Here is an 18,083-nt window from a genome sequence, read left to right on the forward strand (position 1 = left end):
GGAGGGTTTGCCACCATAGATAGCTACTATGAATAAAAATACAGTAATTCAAGCATACATTAAGTATTACATAGTATCTATGGTAATTAACTCGTTTAAATTTTTTTGTACAATGATCCTGAACAACTTAAGTTACAAACATATGTATTAAACAACAGTGAACACAAGTACTGAACATCAAACAATCGTATCGATTTTAGGGGAGGTTTGTTTACTTGCTCCTATCTACCACGTGCTTGCAATGCGGTTACGCATGCGCACCAGGGACTATTAGTTTAAGGCACGCACCAGGATCGGTGGCGCGCGCCAAGGCGACAACAGACACGTACAATCTGCAGCCTCGCGGGCGCGCTGTGCTGAGTTTGTCCATGAATTGATTGTCTGTGATTGGCTGTGGCTGCGTTACCCCGCCCTACTAGGCAGCGCATTGGTGAAGTAGAGATTCTTCTTCTTTTTGATTGGACGCTATTTGTAGTACCGGCGGTGTAGCTAGGTTACTGCTGCCTTTACGTGTCTCTCCAAAAATGAATTTTAGAAATCAAAAGATGAATACGTCTTGCGTGATATCAGCAGCTAAATAGAATCTACCAGACGCTGTTTAAAAAAGAAGTTGTTTTAAGAAGTTTCAATCAAAAGTGAAAATAAAATATGACGTGGTGATTTCTCGGTTAATGAGTGGTACATTACAGGGAGCTGATGACAGTGTCTATCTGACTACGTGAACAAATTCAAGGTTCTACATAAACCAAGTAACGACTTGTAATGAAAGTTTTCCAAACCCAGTTCAAAGAATAAAATTAACATAAGAAACAGGCGATATTTTTCGATATGTCACATTGGCATCGAACTGACTAGTAAACATTAGCTGTCTTATCTTTTGTTTTGTTTTGCTTTTTTCCCGTGCTCACGGTTTCCTGCCTATCAATGCAAACCGTGCCCATGACCCGAGAACACCGAAATAATGCCACCGACACCTGGTTCGACTCTTGTGACCGGGAGAGGCAGTCAGAGGTGACCGAAAGCTGTAGAAACAAACCGGTTTTGCCATCACACTGTCACAGATTGAGGTTTCTATTCTGTTGTTAACATCGTGTTTCCTGTTGACGTTTTGTGCCACGGCCGACTCTCTTTTTTCCAGCAGCTTTTAAAGGCAACACGGGGAGTTCAAACATAACCTCTTTTTCTACAGTGTTTTTTTTTTTTTTTTTTTTAAGAAATATTGAGCACCAACATTCATGACGGTCATAACATGAACACATGAAAACAGATCGAACGGTCTTACGTGACAGATCCGGGCTCGTTGATGTATTTGTACATTATTCAAAGCACGCTGCGCATCACAGCGCTAATTAGGATTTCAGTATAAATAAGGCCGCAGACGGGACAGCTCGGCCTGTTCCACCGCTGATGTTGGAAAGCTGGATATATAGAGGCTAAAAGCCTTCAAAAAGCTTCACAGTGCTGAACGTGACCACTTCTACTGTCTCACGGATGGGACTCTACGCAAAACGGACTAACGAAGACATCCCACAGAGTTCACGGTTTAACGCAAAGACGCGTCGGGTTATTTGCACAGTGAAGAACTACCGAGGAGATTTGATGTTTTGGGAGACTTTTTAATCGCACTTGGCCCGACCTAAGCAAGCTGCTGCTATCGTTGTTCTTCATGAAACAGTGAAGATTCTGTCTGTTTTTCATCAGGATCCAGACTGATGCAGCTCCTGCTGAGGGACTAATTCATTCCACCTTGTTGTTTTGGTTTCCGATGGGGGGAAGGCAAAGTGTTATTGGGGTGAGTGGAGAGCAAGTGACCTACTAAAGGACACGCATGTTTGTCTGCAGAACCACTGTAATAACAATTCCTCAGAGTGTTTGTCCGTGTCGTGAGTTTAGTGTCGTTTCATGGGTTTTGTGTTTATCGTATGTTCGTCATGCTTAAATCCAACACAGGATTAAGCTTCTGCTGTTATAACCAGAGAGAGACGTCAATATGCAATGCGCGAAAACAGTTGAATATTCCAATAACAGTCGTCAACAAACTCAATATAAAATCGTTAATTGTAATTTTTTTTGCCTTGAGGCCATTGATCAGTTTTAATAGCTGTGTAATAAGTAATCGTGAGGCTGTAATATCCTTTTATTTAACGCTAGAGACACGTTTTGCAAGTTGATCTTCAAGTTACATTCAAGAAAGCAAATGTGGTCATGCAGCTGATGTCAGTTCAAGGATTGTGTCCTGTTTCATGATTATTGTGGTCATCCTCGGTGCTGGCTGGATATGTCGCTTGTTTTGGGGGGTGATTTGATGCCACGTGAACAGGAGTCACTAACAGTGGGATGGTTTTCACGTCGCTCACACGCACACACGTCCTGCACTTGTGAGGGAAGCTGCGGAGCGCAATGTTGTGTTTACGGACATCCTCTGCGGCAGCGTTTAGTATTGCACCCTCACCTGTCCGCGACGGCGCTGTCGCTTATTCGAAATTGAAAGATATTTACAAAAATATAAGTAAATAAACAAATACCCTTGGAATTGTTGCTGACGAGTGTCCTCGAATTAAGGACGCCAAGGGTAGGGCGAGTGCTTCGTTTGGGGACGAGCAACAGATTAATATGCAATTTGGTGATAATCCCATATGTTGTCATTGTAGCAGTGAGATGTTTTATTTATTATTTCCTATTACATTGTTGGTGAATTCCATCAAGTCTTTGTGTTCTGTATTTTTTTTTTAATTTGAGAAATGGTTTGTATCATTCATTTTAAAACATCGCGAGTTTAGCAGTGTTACGTTGCCTAGCAGCGACCACGGTGCTTTCTCCAGCCCCACAGTGGACCCTGTTAGTGGGTAACCTGCTGTTGTTTCCTGCTCTTGGAAATAGCATCGATAAGTTATATACAGTTCAGTTCTTGAATAGACAACACCTGAAACCAGTGTTATAATCTTCAATTGATATTTTAAGCAGTTGTTGTCTTTTATAATGAAAATATCAAAAATTCACTTAGTTTTGCCATCTGTATTTCCTTAACACCTGTTATGATGTAAACATAAACATCTTACTGTTGTATCACACATGATGCTGTAGTCGTTGATGTATGTCATGTAACTTCAGAGCCTGGGCCTGTAAATTTACACATGGAGACAGTGGAACAGCAGAGAAATATGTGGTTGTTTAAAAATATCAGTAATCTATGTGGGCGCCTAAGATATCAGGTTATTCTCAGGTATCATATTAACATTACTCTATTTTCTAGTGCCCCCCTACCCCCACCCTTACATATGTCAGGATGTATTTGATTAGGGTTTTAACCAAAGGTCATGCCACTTATCATCTTCACATTCATAAACTTGTAATGTGTATCAAAAATGTCTTGAACATTTCTGCCTGAGGAAATTAATGTAGAAAGTTTGTGTAGAGAAGGAAAAGTAGCATACAGACAGCGCTGTTTCTAATATCAGAAATAGGGATCCGATTCCCAGTCTCATACTGTATTTATTTACACATCCGGGTGTCTGCGCTCTCTCTCCTCCCCTCAGTGGTACGTTCAGGCGAAATGGGAAATAGTTGCTTCAGCAATACAAGCAGTACTTCAAACGCTTAATTATTTAGAGACCAAAATATATGATTTCTTTTCTTTCTGGTCAGAATTAATTCTTAAAATTTTTGGACTTCACACAGAAACTTACATTTGTAAACCATTTCAATCATTAGTCCAAAGCAAGGTAAACTTTTCAGTTTAAAAACGTATGTGGTTAAATTACCCACAACACCTTAAAATCTCTTCATTCTAGAATTAGGCTTTTATATTTGCAAACGGAACAACCAGAAAACCGATGTAAAATTGATATGGAAGGGAAAAAAACAATGGCAAATGTTCTCATATTGATAGAAAGCATAAAAAAGCAACACTGATGATTAAACTGAGCACAAACTTCAAATCGAAAATGTTAATCAAACAACAGGTACCATGAATCGAACAACAGGTACCATGAAGCTGGAGTAAATGAAGGTTTTTACAGTCACAATGATGGTAATTATTGAATACACAAACTTATCTATTCCTACCTTGTCTGTCATAATAAACGAAAATAGGCGGTCAAATTCAATTGAGGCTAAAACTGGAATTTGCTACTCTTGGGATAAGAACTCCTATCATAGGTAAGCCTCCAGAAACAAACGTAAAACGTCCAATATCAATAATAAAGTAATGGTTAACTACTAATACAAGTCATTTCCAACTGAATCCGACTCTGAACCTGGTTGCCAGCTTTCCCGGTGGACCCTGAAGGCAACACAGCCTCTGATTGGCCGGCATGTCTTTCGGTCCCAGTTTCATCTCCCTCCCACGTGGTGACGTTTCCGTACCAAAGTAACGAGTCCAGTCCATTACGTACACAAAAAGACACAACAAAAGCCCGTGTTGGGAAAAATGAGATCCGTCAGCACCCAAAGGACACAACAATAAGTTCCCATCTGGCAGCATCACCCATGGACCAGAACCCGGGACGACGACAGTCATTTATTTGACTTCAAAAAACATTTCAACAACACATCTCTGTCTCCAGCCAGCAGCTTTCCACCAAGCTGCGTTTTTCCCAGATCTGATCCAGGTGGTGAGTACAGTTGCAGAGCAATGTTTACCTAAAATAACAAACAACCTGAAAGGAGACGATCAAAATGTACTATTGTCCATCAGACTGCATAAGACTGTTAAGAATAAACAGCCAGTGCAGTGAGATAGCAGCGCTTCAGCTGGCGTCGTGCTCTTTGTTGAGGAATAAACACGTTTGGATGAGGTGGTGAATTAGTAGAGGGAAAAGAGATGGATTGCATAAAACTAATATTTTGGGAATAAGTTAATCAGAATAAAATCACTTCAGTTAAAACGCAGGACGTGTCGTAAATGTGTTGTGTTTTTTTTGGCTGGATACAGTGGAGTCTTTTGTCTGGACGCTCTTCCTGTTCGTGGTTACCAGAGACGCACACTGTGCTGCTTCTTTGTTTTCACTTCTCAGACGATCATCTGTCTGCTGGCTCACCTGTCGAATCTACTCAGGGTTTATTTTTCTATTCTGAGAGGTTTTCTATTGTTCATTCGAGACAACGTCTTTCATGACGATCTTTTTAATTACCTGTTCCCAGGTGGTCAACAAAGGCGACATCAGTTCATGAACCAATATTTTCACAAAAATCACGAGACATATTTTGAAGCCATACACAGAAACACCAAAATAATGTCATAAAAAGTGCATACAAATAAGACCATGTGCTGTCAGCTACCTGGAAGTCAACAACATGGCTTTGCAGGCAACAGAAACAGCTCCACAGTTGTCCTGACTTGGCTTGTAAGACTGAGAGAAAAGGTGTTTGTGTGTGTGTGTGTGTGTGTGTGTGTGTGTGTGTGTGTGTGTGTGTGTGTGTGTGTGTGTGTGTGTGTGTGTGTGTGAGTAGGAATGGATTGCACAAAGCTGATTCAATCAGTGATGGCAATGTCTAAGTATGTCACACCTACAGTTTAAAGCTGTCGACGCGTCTCTGTCTCTCTGTTCCTGGTCACGTGACTCCAAGGTTAAACTGAGCTCATTCAGAAAAGGAGATTTTGTCTTTTTCATGCAGGGATTAATCCTCAGGACCCTGTAGCATGTGTGTGAATACAGCTCATCTGGAGCAACTGCATTGTGCTGCTAGTTTGTGTGTGTGTGTGTGTGTGTGTGTGTGTGTGTGTGTGTGTGTGTGTGTGTGTGTGTGTTACAAAGTGGTCATGCTTCACGTCAGAGCTGCTTCCTGTTGAGTTGCGGAAGCCCCTTTGTTTTCTTGTCTGGATGCTGGTTTGTGTCTGAGCATTGCTCTTCCTGCAGGCCGACTGACAACTTCTGGAGCTGCTGAAGCTCGTTTTTTATTGTGTTTTCACTCTCACATGCAGCTCGGTTATTGTTGTGCATGTGTTTTGAATTTGTTTGTTGTTTTTTCATGGTGCCAGCATTGTCACACCATGGTCGTAGTTTTAATTATTATCGAGCATGTTGGCTGTGTTAGACAATAGACTTATAAGACAATGGTAATTTTTTTCCCCTTAAGTCAACACAATCAACAGATGAAAACAAATCAGCAGTGTTCTGACTGCATTTGTCCTCTGTCACGAATTACTAAAGCGTTTTGAAAAGAAGTGTCGGGTTACAAAATCCTATTGGCTAACTATTTCATTGGGAACCATATATTTGGTTAATTATAATCAAATCAGTAGGCAGGTATTCTTCAATGCAAAGCTGCACAAAACACTTTTTCTGCAATTTTTGTCATCATCATCCGCCTGCGAGTGAGTGGTTCACAGCTGAGAAGAGGACAGTGGTTCGCTTCACTTCTTGGCAGAGAAAACAGTCAGATTCAAGTTTACCTGAAGAGATGAATTGTTTAGAATCGGGATCATAAATGGTGGGATACCTGATCCAACAGAATAAGATAATGTTAGCATGCTAATATATAACCCCTGATGTGAAGAACGTGAGAGCTAATATCATCATCATACTTCAGATCTTTTAATAATGGTAAAATCAAGAGTGAGACAAACCCCAATAGAGCTTCAGCTACGGAACACTTGACCACGCTGGTCTATGATGTCTTCTTTTACCCATATCAGATATTTGGTCATTTAAACTGTATGAACTTACAAACTGAAGCTCACAGTTTGACTGACGTAGAGGGGTCCCCACAGTGACTATATTTTACACTGGGGGATTGTTACTGGACTCAATAGGCTGCAGTCCCAACTGGACAGTCCATCATTGTTAATGTTGTTGCTCTGTCCATTAATGGTGATTAGACTGTATACATAAAGGACATATGCAAAGTCAAGCTGTTTCATCACTTTTTAGCAACACTGAGGTTTTGCCATCTTGTAGAGCAACGGTAATGGGGAAGTTTTCAAGAGTTTGCAGTCTGGAACCGGTTTTGTAATGTATGTCTCTTCAGGCTTGTAAAACCTCTTGTTGTGTAAACAAACCACAAGAAAGGTTTACCATTTTATGCGAGAACCCTTGTCATGTAAATGACCTCTGGGCTTGGCCACCATTTGAAGCAGAGTTACTTATTCAGGCCTTTGTTAACTGGCGATGCTTGACCACTTGGCTTTGTCATGATCAGGCCTTTTAGCTTTTGTCTTCCTTGAAGAGAGAGACTGTGGGTCAAGGCAGAATTGCAGCTTCTATTCAAATGCGATGTCTTTTGTGCTCCGAAAAGAATAGTGGCTTGAGATGCTACTGTGTTGTTGATTTCCTGAGTGGACAGCACTAAAGTTATTTATTAGCAACCGATTTATACATTGCTAAAGTCTTAAGTTTTACATCACAAGGTCTAGACTTGATCTCAATCAATGAGATTTGAAAGAGACCTTACTTCAAAATGTAGAAAGTAGTAGATTTATAGCTTGTGAGCCCAAGTTGCAACTACCGGAGAACTGTAAATTCCAAAAAGTGTTATTAATGCAGTAGTTACGTTAATCGTTAAAGAACAAGTCTTCATAACATGAGCCAGAATCTATTAACATTAAAGCTGGTGGGTGGACAAACTTAGCAACTTCCTGGTTGGAGAAATTTCAGCATTTAGCAGCTCAGGGTTGTTTTTCTCAGAAGTTGGTTGAAACCAGAATAGAGTGAACGTTTTACAGACAAATTTTATTCATATTGTAAACAGTACAACAGTGCAGTTCAGAATAACAGTGAGATTGTATTTAAATGCAGTGATATCATACATGCTCTTAATGTCGTTACTTCCCATTGCTGTCTGTCGGGGCAGGAGGAGCTGTGTGTCACAACAAATTATTTCTGAGAAAGACTATGAATAAAGGACTTCATAGAAATAGAAAACGATCTAATAACAGTAACAAATCACAGAAAATAAGTGAGCAAGATGCCTCCTCCGTTAATGACCTCTGTAATTTCAAACATCAGTCTCCATTTGAAGACACTAAAACAATCCTAATCTGTGAACATGGAAAGCAGTGTTTCCAGGAACAGTGCTTGTTTGGCCTAAAATATTTCTTTTGGCAACTAACCCTTTTAGTTTCCATTACTGTAGACCACAAACAAAACAATTAATAATGAGAAAGCAGCAGACAAGATATAAACGCCCCCCCCGAAGATCATAAAAGAAAGAGGGGAGCTTAGAGACTAGTGGAGCACATCTCAAAGGGGGGAATATATCAATAGATTTGTTTTTTTTAACCACCAGGTGTCTTGATATCTTGAGGTCATTTGAGAAATAATTTACCTGTTCAGTCTCCTGGTTAAAAGGGACTTTTAGAAAAAGTAAATAAGGATATTTTTGGTGTTTTATTAGTGTGAAAATTGATTGGTCATGGCACATGACAGGTCAGACAGTATGAGGTGAATATGTGGAATTATTGCACAACTGCATGCATGTGTTTGTTGGTATTAACCCTTTTATGAGGAGGCGACACATTCATTGAGTCTTGGCTACGTAATCCTGTCGACTGTTCTGGTCTGTTCTGCACATAAGATAGTACAATGAACTATAGTGCATTTGTTTCCCAAGAGCTGATGTCAATCAACATTTAATATCACCATAACACAACGGTCAAATAACCCCACTGGTCAGAAACACACCCCAAAGTTAGAAGAACTGTCTCATCCAGGAAATCACAGCAAATATTAGAATTCGTAGAATTATTATTCAAACTATCTGGTGTCAGTTTTATAACCAAACTATGTGACACGTGTAGTTTGGCAGGCTGAATGTTTAAATAGATTGTTTTTGTCAGTACTTCTTCTTATTATGTTGTTATGATGTCACTGTACTCCCAGTGGTGAACATGGGGAGTGCAATTCATCATATCAATAAAACAATGGCTAAGATTTACAAACAAGACTTAAGTTAGAATTAATTCAGGATTATCTTTTGATATCAACCTCCAGAGAGTCTGCATATTCTGATTAACCACTTTTCTAAACCTGCTTTTCATTTAATGTCTGTCTGTCACCAAAGCACCAACAATAATTAATACAAATATTGATCATTATGTGGCATTTCAGATAGTAACTCAACAAATTAATAGAACTGTGGAAATTTTTGTTTTAGATAAACATACATAGTCCACATACTGTATATACATTATGCAATTGAAGAGAGACATAGTAAAAATGAGTATGAAATGTTATTTCAGCCCTAAACACAAACCTTTTGCCATTGCAATAAACGTCAGAGATATATTTAAGAAATTCAACCACATATTGTCTGCTGAGAGGATTTTATCTCGCAGCTACAGATATATCTTCCTGCATTTATGGGTCCGGTGGGACAGAACAAACAAGGACTTGCTCTTCTCACGAACCAGGAATAATAAAGTAGTTTGTGACCAGATGAAACATGTTCTGGTTTTACAACAAACAACGATTTGCTCGAAACATGAAGTTGCCTCACACACATCTGTAATCACATGATAGATTGTTGTAATCAAATGATTGCCTGATGAAATGACTTGTGAACGAAAGTACTGTATCTCACCACAACCCTCTGCTCCATATCCCCCCTGCAGGTTTGATTTTCTCCTGTGGTGTCTGTGTGGAGCGTCCCACACACCCACTCCACAACAACGACGGCTTTTGCTTGCATCTTCCAGTGTTTCTTCTGTCAGCAAGTCCAGCAGAGCTGCAACTCTTCCAGTGCCAGCCCTGACACCAGCGAGGAGCCCTGCCCCACTGACATGGTGAAGATGACCAAGTCTAAGACCTTCCAGGCTTACTTGCCATCATGCCACCGCACCTATAGCTGCATACACTGTCGGGCGCACCTGGCCAACCACGACGAGCTCATCTCAAAGGTACTCGCTGTTCAGTCTGTCAAAAAAACCAAAATGAAAACATGAATAAAAACCATCATGAGCTGGCAGTGTGAGTATTGACCCACACAAAAGTGTCACGTTCAACTCTTGTGAACTTTGACAATGGAATTTCAACAACATCAAAGTTCATTCATTTTTTAACTCCATGTAGTTAAGAAACAAGTCAGTGCAAGAAATAATAGCTTAAAGCAGTGTAAACATCCCAGCTACAATGCTTAATGGAGTCTTGGACTTGAGGGGTGGGTAACGAACAACTAGCTGCACAATTGTGGTGTTGACCTGAGTTAGGTCAGCAGCTTCAGTACAGTGAATGTAGCTTTGCTGACCATAAATGGAAGCTGATTGGATGAAGTGAACCTGCTTAATGCGACCCTGAACAATAAACTTTAAGATCATTTTCTCTTGGTGCTGCTGGTAATGTCTGTCTTGGCCATCTCTAGGATGACATGAATTATGATGATAAAACTCGACACTTTTCTTTATAGTAGCTTAGATCAATTAAGTTTAGCTTAGTTTAAAGATGGAACAGCTGTATGCTCTTACATATACAGGTAGTCCTCAACATACAAACATTCTTAGATACGAACAAGTAGTCGCCGCTGTGTCCGAGTACGGCAGTTCCTCTTTCAGCCACAGCCCACGTCAAGCAGCGTAACACTAACACCCCAGAGATTAAGGTTTTACGTCATGGCTAAATAACTCAGCAAATACCGGACGAAGTGAACAGTGTGCTCTGAAGTCTGACTTCATGTGGCCTTTTTGGCTTTCTTGTTGTCGTATCGTCTTCTGCGTTTCTTTTATCCACATCTCAGCAAACTTTTGAGCAGAGAACAAACACACAAAGTGTTTTTGCTGCAAACTTTGGCAAACATTAAGACTGATGACAATTAATGTTAGAGCCAGCATTGTAGACTATTGACTGCTTGTAAGAACATTGTCACAACCTGCCTGTTATTACAGGTTATTTTCAAATTATTAATGGGATTCTCCTCCTCATTCTCCTTATTCTTCCTCTTCCTCCTCCTCGGGACACTGGAGTTGCTGGAGTATTCAGAGTGTTCGCGACTGAACTGACGCCAACATTGAAGTTTTTGCTATTTGTTCACTGTTGGCCGAGTTTAATAAACCAGAGTAATCAAACATAAATTGGCGTATCGGGTGTGTTTGTAGGTTGAGGACTACCTGTGTATTCTCAAGGACCTCCATGACAACCACTGCAGACATCTTTACTGAATTCATTTCTGTGGCGCTAGTCACTCTTGTAAAGCGTCTTGAATATTTTTGTTTCTGTTGCACTGTTTGAGAACAATCAGAAAAAGTCCTGCAGCGTCTCGCTGAGACTTCACAGATTACAGTACTTTCAAGATACAAGATGGAAAATCCAAACAGATGAATGCACTGCATTGATGTGTTTGTTTCTGTAGTACACCTGTTATTCATGTCTAGATGCTCTCTGCTGCTGTTAAAACCCACATACAACTACAGTAGTTCATTCTAAGTGATACAGATTTTTTTTTTGACTTATTGATCAGTATTTCAATCTGAAAATCCCAGATTTATTTTGTTATGATATCAAATAAACAAAACGGCAAATAACCACATGCAGCCATGTAGGTTACAAGATAACTTTTGAAATGTGTAAAAAAAATAATTAATCACTTGTGAAAATTGTTGAAATTGTTTATGGAATCAACAACCTAGACGGCAGAGTCAATGTTCTTCCAAAGTGATTATTGTAATCAAAATTGACTAGAGATGTCCAAGTCAAAAATGTGGCCTCTATTGTAAATCAGTTTGATCGTGGTTTACACCAGTCATCAAGTTCACTTGTGATTTCATAGAGATGAAACATGTCAGTGGTTTAATGCAGCAATCGTGTCACACTGTCATCAGAGAAAGTCACCTCTCTGAGTGTGACTCCAGATGAGGTTGTAGGAGTTTGACAAAGCTGTTCTGGATTTAAACTAATATCTAAAGGGAAATCTGCTTGCATCCATGCCAGAAAGACGACGTACCCGACAAGAGTCTCTGAGTGTCAACTAAATCCTTCTGTAAACAAAGTTTGACCTCTGTGTGGTAAGGTTTATCAAACATGAAGGCATCATGTCCTGGATTTTAGTAATGGAAAAGGCTGCTGTACTGAAACAAGTCCTGCTGAAGAGGCACATTTCAAAGTTAAAGCTTATTTTCCACCCACATGTAGATGAAAATTAGCTTTGATTTAATCATGCTTGAAGTTTTTAAAAAGCTGTAACTGATAAAAATAAGTCTGATTCTGGTATTATTTATACACAGTTTTACAGTAGATCTTCTTCCAGTCTGCACATTGGGGGCAGGGTGGGGGGGGTGGGGGTGGGGTAAAATGTCTGGGTTGTTTGCTGTGCTTTGCTTGAATTTGCGTTGTTCTGTGTGGCCACAATGCCAACATCACCTCGCGGCCATACACCATTCCTGAGGCGTCCTGGTCACACATTTGAATCCCACATGGAGGAAGCTGCGGTTTCACCCAAATCCATTTAATACAGTATGCTCTGGTTGGAAAGCCTTTACCCTGTTTGTGTGTGTGTGTGTGTGTGTGTGTGTGCGTGCGTGCGCGCGTGCGTGCTTGCAGTGAAGCTGCAGTTGGGTGCAGCCTGATTTCAGTGGCTATTCCCAGAGAAATAGAGCTGTTGGTGTGGCGTATTTTAACAGGCTGCAGAATAAAACTTGTTTACTGTGTGGTTCACATCCTGTTAGCTCAAGTTCAAAATTCCAATATAACAGATATAACAAAACTGGACAGTTGATATTCAAAATATCATCAGAGTGTCCAGCATGAAGCTCTAATTATGTTGAATGTAGCAGGTTCGTATCGGATAAACCTTATTTCTTACTTCCGCTCAAAGTCGTCCATCTTTAATGGCAGGTTTGTTGACATTTGCACATAAATCCTCCCACATCCTGTTATAAATAAATAAACGCAAATTCTGCCAAGACAAAAACAAACAATGCATAATTTTTGAAGTCTGATCACAGAGTGGGATTCTGAAGAATCAGCCCGTTTTCCTCCAATGAAATCATCCTGCCAGGACCGGTCATTAATCTGCCCACAGACGGAGAATGAAACAAACTGCTGAGAGTGAGCAGGACTCCGCAGTGTTGCATTGCATTGTTTCCTCTCACTTTGAAGCAGAGCAGCGTCAATTTGTTACAGGATTTTTGGGTATTGAGATCTACAAACAGCTGCTGACATGCTGCTGTAATCACGACCGAGAGCAAAGAGTGAGTTAAGTTCATCAAGATGTAGTGGAGTTGCAGGAACTGAGGCAATGACCTTTATGTGTTTATGATGTGGTAGTGACCGTGTTCTCCCCGCTGATTATTCAAATGCAAAGATGATCAATCTGCACAGTCGCCATCTCCGTGTCAAAATCTATTTGCCTCCTGCAGGTCGGGGACTTGGAAGCTCAGAGCTTGTTAGTGCAGCCAGGAAGATGAGCTCAGTTAACGGCTCCAGCGCCAAACTGTGTTGCTCCTTTCAGCAGGATCAGAAGTCTCAAGATGGTAATTTCAGAGCTGTAAAGTCGACACAACAAGGACTTCACATTGTTTTAATTGTTAAGGACCACCATAAATAACGCTGTTGTACCTTCAGCAAAAGAGATTGACTATCCTCATTTATCTGCAGCTCATTTTGCCTCTCTAGAGCCACGTTGGATATGTAGAGTCACTGTCAAACAAGGAAAAATGTGACAAGGCAGATTGACATGATTTATGATAAAAGTTTTGTATGCCGTGAACTTAAATTGGCTCCTGTGAGACAAATTAAAGGTTTCTGCAGCAAAACTCCAAACTATATGTGGAAGAGAAAAGTAGAAAATTAATATGACTCTGGAATATGAGGGTTATGTAAATGTTTGTGGTGCAAACTTAAAAATAATGCAGAGAAAAATTACTGAGGAGAAATGGAAGAAAAAAAGGAATTCGTTGGAATACGACTAAAATTATAAACTAATAAACTAAATATTGTGAGAGACACTGTGTCAGATGGAAACACATTCCAGCATAAAATAGTTTAGGCTTAACAAATTGATGTTTGACATCTGTTTAAAAATGCTCTGGTTGCTTCAACAATCACACATCTGTGTGATGAGCAGCGAAATAAGAGGATATCATTTTCTAGGAGACCAGAGCTTAGTCTTAGTCACTGCAGGGCAGCCTGTTTCAATTTCAGACATTTTTAGCTTACTGATTCCACATTGCCTTAAATGACTTGAGGAGCATTGAGCTTGAAATATAGGAGTTTTACAAATTATTGGCCCTGATGCAGATGAATTAAGCATCCCCACTCTTCAATGAAGTTTCTGCCAAAGCCCCAACTTTTAAATGGTTGGCGTGTGAAGGAGTATTTTTACTATAAGAGTTTGTAGCCAGATGGGATATATTTGGGAACACTTTGATCTGTGTGGCTTGCATGGAGTCCTCCATGCTCGAAATCCAAAAGATTGCGAGGGTTTACATAAAAATGCATCTACATTTCTAATTATTCAAATTTTGTAGTTCTGTTCTCCAAAACAGATGTTACTGGTGGTGGTTTTGTGTAAGTGCGTATAATTGAGCAAAATTTCTCAACAGGGAGATGAAAATCATGACCTTCACAGGACCAAAAAACAAACCCAACTGTTGAAGTGATTTATTCTACCGTGTGACTTGGCGCTGACCGTTGACGATCAGAAGCTGGCATGTGCATCTGAGGCTGCTGTGGGAGAGGCTGAAAATGTTAATGAGCGTCTTGTTTGTTTGTTTGTTTGTTTGTTTTGTTAAAGCCGCATCATATTTGTCTGAGGCGGTTCCTCAGGTGACACCAGAACAGAAATGCTGGAAAACCAGTAGCACCACCGAACCTCAAACGGAGTAAGTGAGGCTTGTAGCGCAGCGCAGCTTTGTGGGAATTTATCATGTGCTGAACATTGTAGAGGTAAAGTGCCCCAGTCTGGTCTGTTGTCTCTACTCTGATTGGTTTTTCTGGTTTACTTCCCCAAACTTAACTAGATCTTTATTTAGCACTGCATTCTGAGTGTCTTCAATAAATTATGTAATCTTTAAAAATTCAAATATCACGTATTATTGGTATTTTTATCATTATTATTATTATTATTATTAAGAGTGAAAGTAAGTTTCTGTCAGAAGTGACCTCCTTACATTAAATCACATGCATGTTGGAGCCACAGAGGATTTTTTCCAAAAATATTCCAACTTCTCAAATAGATGATCACATTTTCCTGAACTTACATGACTCAAGCAAATAACCTGCGGTCAAATTATTAATGAAGGTGGTCTTAAATCTTATCTGAATGCTGTACTGATGTCAACCTGAACAAGAATCCAAAGGCAGTGTGACGGTTTCTGTTTGTATCCAACATCTCTTCACCTTTGACCCTCACCTCATAAACTACAGTTGTCTTGGTTGTGTTGCTTTGTTTACTTAGGTGACTCTTGACAAATGACCTCATTAGTCTTAACAGTCTGCTTTCATAATAATTGGATTTGTTGAAGGGATCTTCTTTAGACAGTCTGTCTCCTGGAGGTTACAGAGTTTCATGGTTCTTTGCTGCAGGAGCACATTAAGGGTGTGTTTTTGTTGAATCAGCTGTTAGTTTAAGACTATTTTGACTGCATGTGATCACCATGTAGTGTCCATGTAGGGTGGATTTAACCCTCAATGCACTGTGTGTTTAGTGAGGAGGTGGTACTGAAGTTCTCCATCAGAACAGGTGGTTGAACACGTCTGTATGTTTCAGTCTCCCTGTGCACACATGCATGCAGAAGAATCAGACATAAAACTAACTGGTACCAATATGGTGCCAAACAGACGACTAGTTATTTTATTAGTTTCATTACTTATCGGGGGTTAGTTGCACAGTTTCAGGATTTAGTATTATGCATTTATTATAGTTTATGTGTCCATAGATGCAGAGTTATTTCAGCATTTCTTATCGTGACACAGTTCAATGTGTTTTGAGAGATGGGGCGGAGGAGTCATCATCTGATTAATTGGGATTAAATGGCCGCTGGCTTTTCCCTGTCTGCTGCTGGTCTTTGAACAATCCTCTACTGATTGATTACTCCCAGAGAATATTTGGAAAATTTTCTTGATGAAGCCATATCATAATTTAGATCGATGTTGGATAATTTCTCATTGTATTAATTGTGATCACACTTCTCAAGATCTATTAATAAGCTCTGTGCCACGCTGCCACACCTCACATTGGTGTATGTTCAGTAGTCCAAGGCAGCATCGCCAGTCCTCAGCATCAACCCTTCTAAGCCGATTATGTTACTTAGGAGAAGACGACACCGTCGTCTGCTGTTTTCCACAACACGCTGCCAAGGGCCACCCTGATTGTCCTCCCGTGTTCAACTCGTAAGCTCTGCGTTCCACTTCTATGTTGCTTCATTAAATTTGCTCACCATGGACAGGGTAAAGGAAGCGAAAAGTTAGTCGCCCAGCCTTGTTTACAAGGTGTTGGAAGAACTCTGCAGGCTCAGCAGTTGTAGTTGGAGTGCAGGAAATCTCCTGAGCCAGGTTTAAAAAAAAAAAAAAAAAATCTGTTTCCTTTCTCCAAGCTTATGAACTGAGTCTTCGAGGCATGTCAGCCGGCGAGCAAAGATGCAGATGGAGCAGCTCTAAAGAGAGGATTAACCTGAGCACACGGGCCAGGAGGAAGTATGGCTGGCACCGCGTCCCCCACCTCCTGTCGCCCTCAACCACTAAACTAAATATGGGAAGCAACGGAAAAAGAACTCCAGATTATTGCTACACACTTGAATGGAGACGTTAGAAGTTTGTGTCGTGCTTTAAAAGTCATGACAAAGTCAAATCAGTGTTTCTAAAGCTGCAACAGCTCAGGATTGTTTGGGTTGTAACTTTCAGTATTAGTTCACCTGTTGATTGTTTTCATTATTAACGGAACCGTTGTTGAGTTGGTAGCACGCGAGGAAAAAAGATAAATTCCTTGGAGCTCAGGGATGTTTTGTTTATTTATCTCTTCAAAATCCTACGGTATTCAATTTAAGGGAAATAAAAACCTAAAAAGCAGTCTCTTCTCACTCACTGCAGACACTTAGAACAAGTCAGTTTTATTATGTTAAAAAACAACGAATGAAAAGTCGTGGGGGAGGGGGGGGGTTTGAGGTTTTCTCACACGTGTGATAGATTTCCAGTTGAATGCAACTGAAATGAGGAATCTGACATCAGCTGGATGAGGTTCCGTCAGCACGAACACCAACAACACAACACGGTGTCACAAAAATAATATCGCTGAGTCGGCTTCATTTCAGCCACGACTTAAAAGTCAAAACAAGCCGGAAACTCAAACCTTAGAGGCAATCAGATCTGACATCTGTTGCTATTGACGTCCTGAGAATGCTGCGTGTCTTCATGATGGCTGTCAGCTCCTATATTTTTTTTTTTTATCAGATATGCGATACGTCCCACAGATAGGAGTACCAGCGTGTAATCAGATAGCGGAAGCAGAGAGCGAAGTGTGAAGGCCTGCAGTGTGAACGTGGTCCGGCGGCGGGACGATGCAACCTGAATACTGAGGAGGACGCTGAGTGCTTTATTCAGCACCTTGGCTTCGTCCCACCCATCGGGCCGACGGGCACCCCCTCTAATGAATTGATCACACGCTCCTTCCGTTGACAGACGCAGCTTCATTCATTCAGCTTTTTTTTTTCTTCCAGCTGGACGTTTGCCACCATGCAGGTGGTTTACATGGTGTCCAACAAACTGTGACAGAACAGTCATTTTGTCAATGATCTCCTTTCATTTAATAGAAAAACCCAAATGAAACACTTTATTTTGAATATATCTGTATATTAGTCTGGATAGCAGTGAGATTCTCACCATGGCAGGACTAATAGTCAATACAGTTTTGAAAGAATTTTGGATTATTGAATGTAAACGTCTGGTTCAGACTTTTCATTCACACAATCAGTTTTATTGGTGTTGTTTATACGAAGTTGAACATTTTGTCATGTATCTGGAATTCTATCAGTGCCTGCCCAGCCATGATTGGTCGACTAACACATTTCTCTTAGCATGGACTCATGAGCGTTAGACTAATCCAAATTTAAAAGCTAACAACTTAGTAAGCTGTGACTCAGAAGTCTGGATCCAGGCTATGCTAAACATTCTGAATGTCTATTTACATCTGGATAAGAACAGTCAGATGACAGCCGTTTC

At 40.4% G+C, this 18,083-nt stretch overlaps 1 protein-coding gene across 2 annotated transcripts in view; it reads left to right on the plus strand.

Moving 5' to 3' along the window:
* The first annotated feature begins 975 nt into the window (after positions 1-975).
* The window catches only part of LOC137593000 (protein yippee-like 1), a 28,004-nt gene continuing 10,896 nt past the window's right edge, over positions 976-18,083 (plus strand). Inside the window, exons 1-2 of one of the 2 annotated variants that reach the window (XM_068311553.1) lie at positions 976-1,792; positions 9,551-9,835. In XM_068311553.1, the coding sequence (XP_068167654.1) occupies positions 9,719-9,835 (117 nt within the window). In that variant the 5' untranslated portion in view covers positions 976-1,792; positions 9,551-9,718. Of the gene's footprint in view, positions 1,793-4,366; positions 4,614-9,550; positions 9,836-18,083 lie in introns of those variants that run through there. The other variant, XM_068311552.1, reaches the window with a different exon arrangement.

This window comes from Antennarius striatus, chromosome 3 (assembly GCF_040054535.1).
Source record: "Antennarius striatus isolate MH-2024 chromosome 3, ASM4005453v1, whole genome shotgun sequence".
NCBI classification, from domain to species: Eukaryota; Metazoa; Chordata; class Actinopteri; order Lophiiformes; family Antennariidae; genus Antennarius; species Antennarius striatus.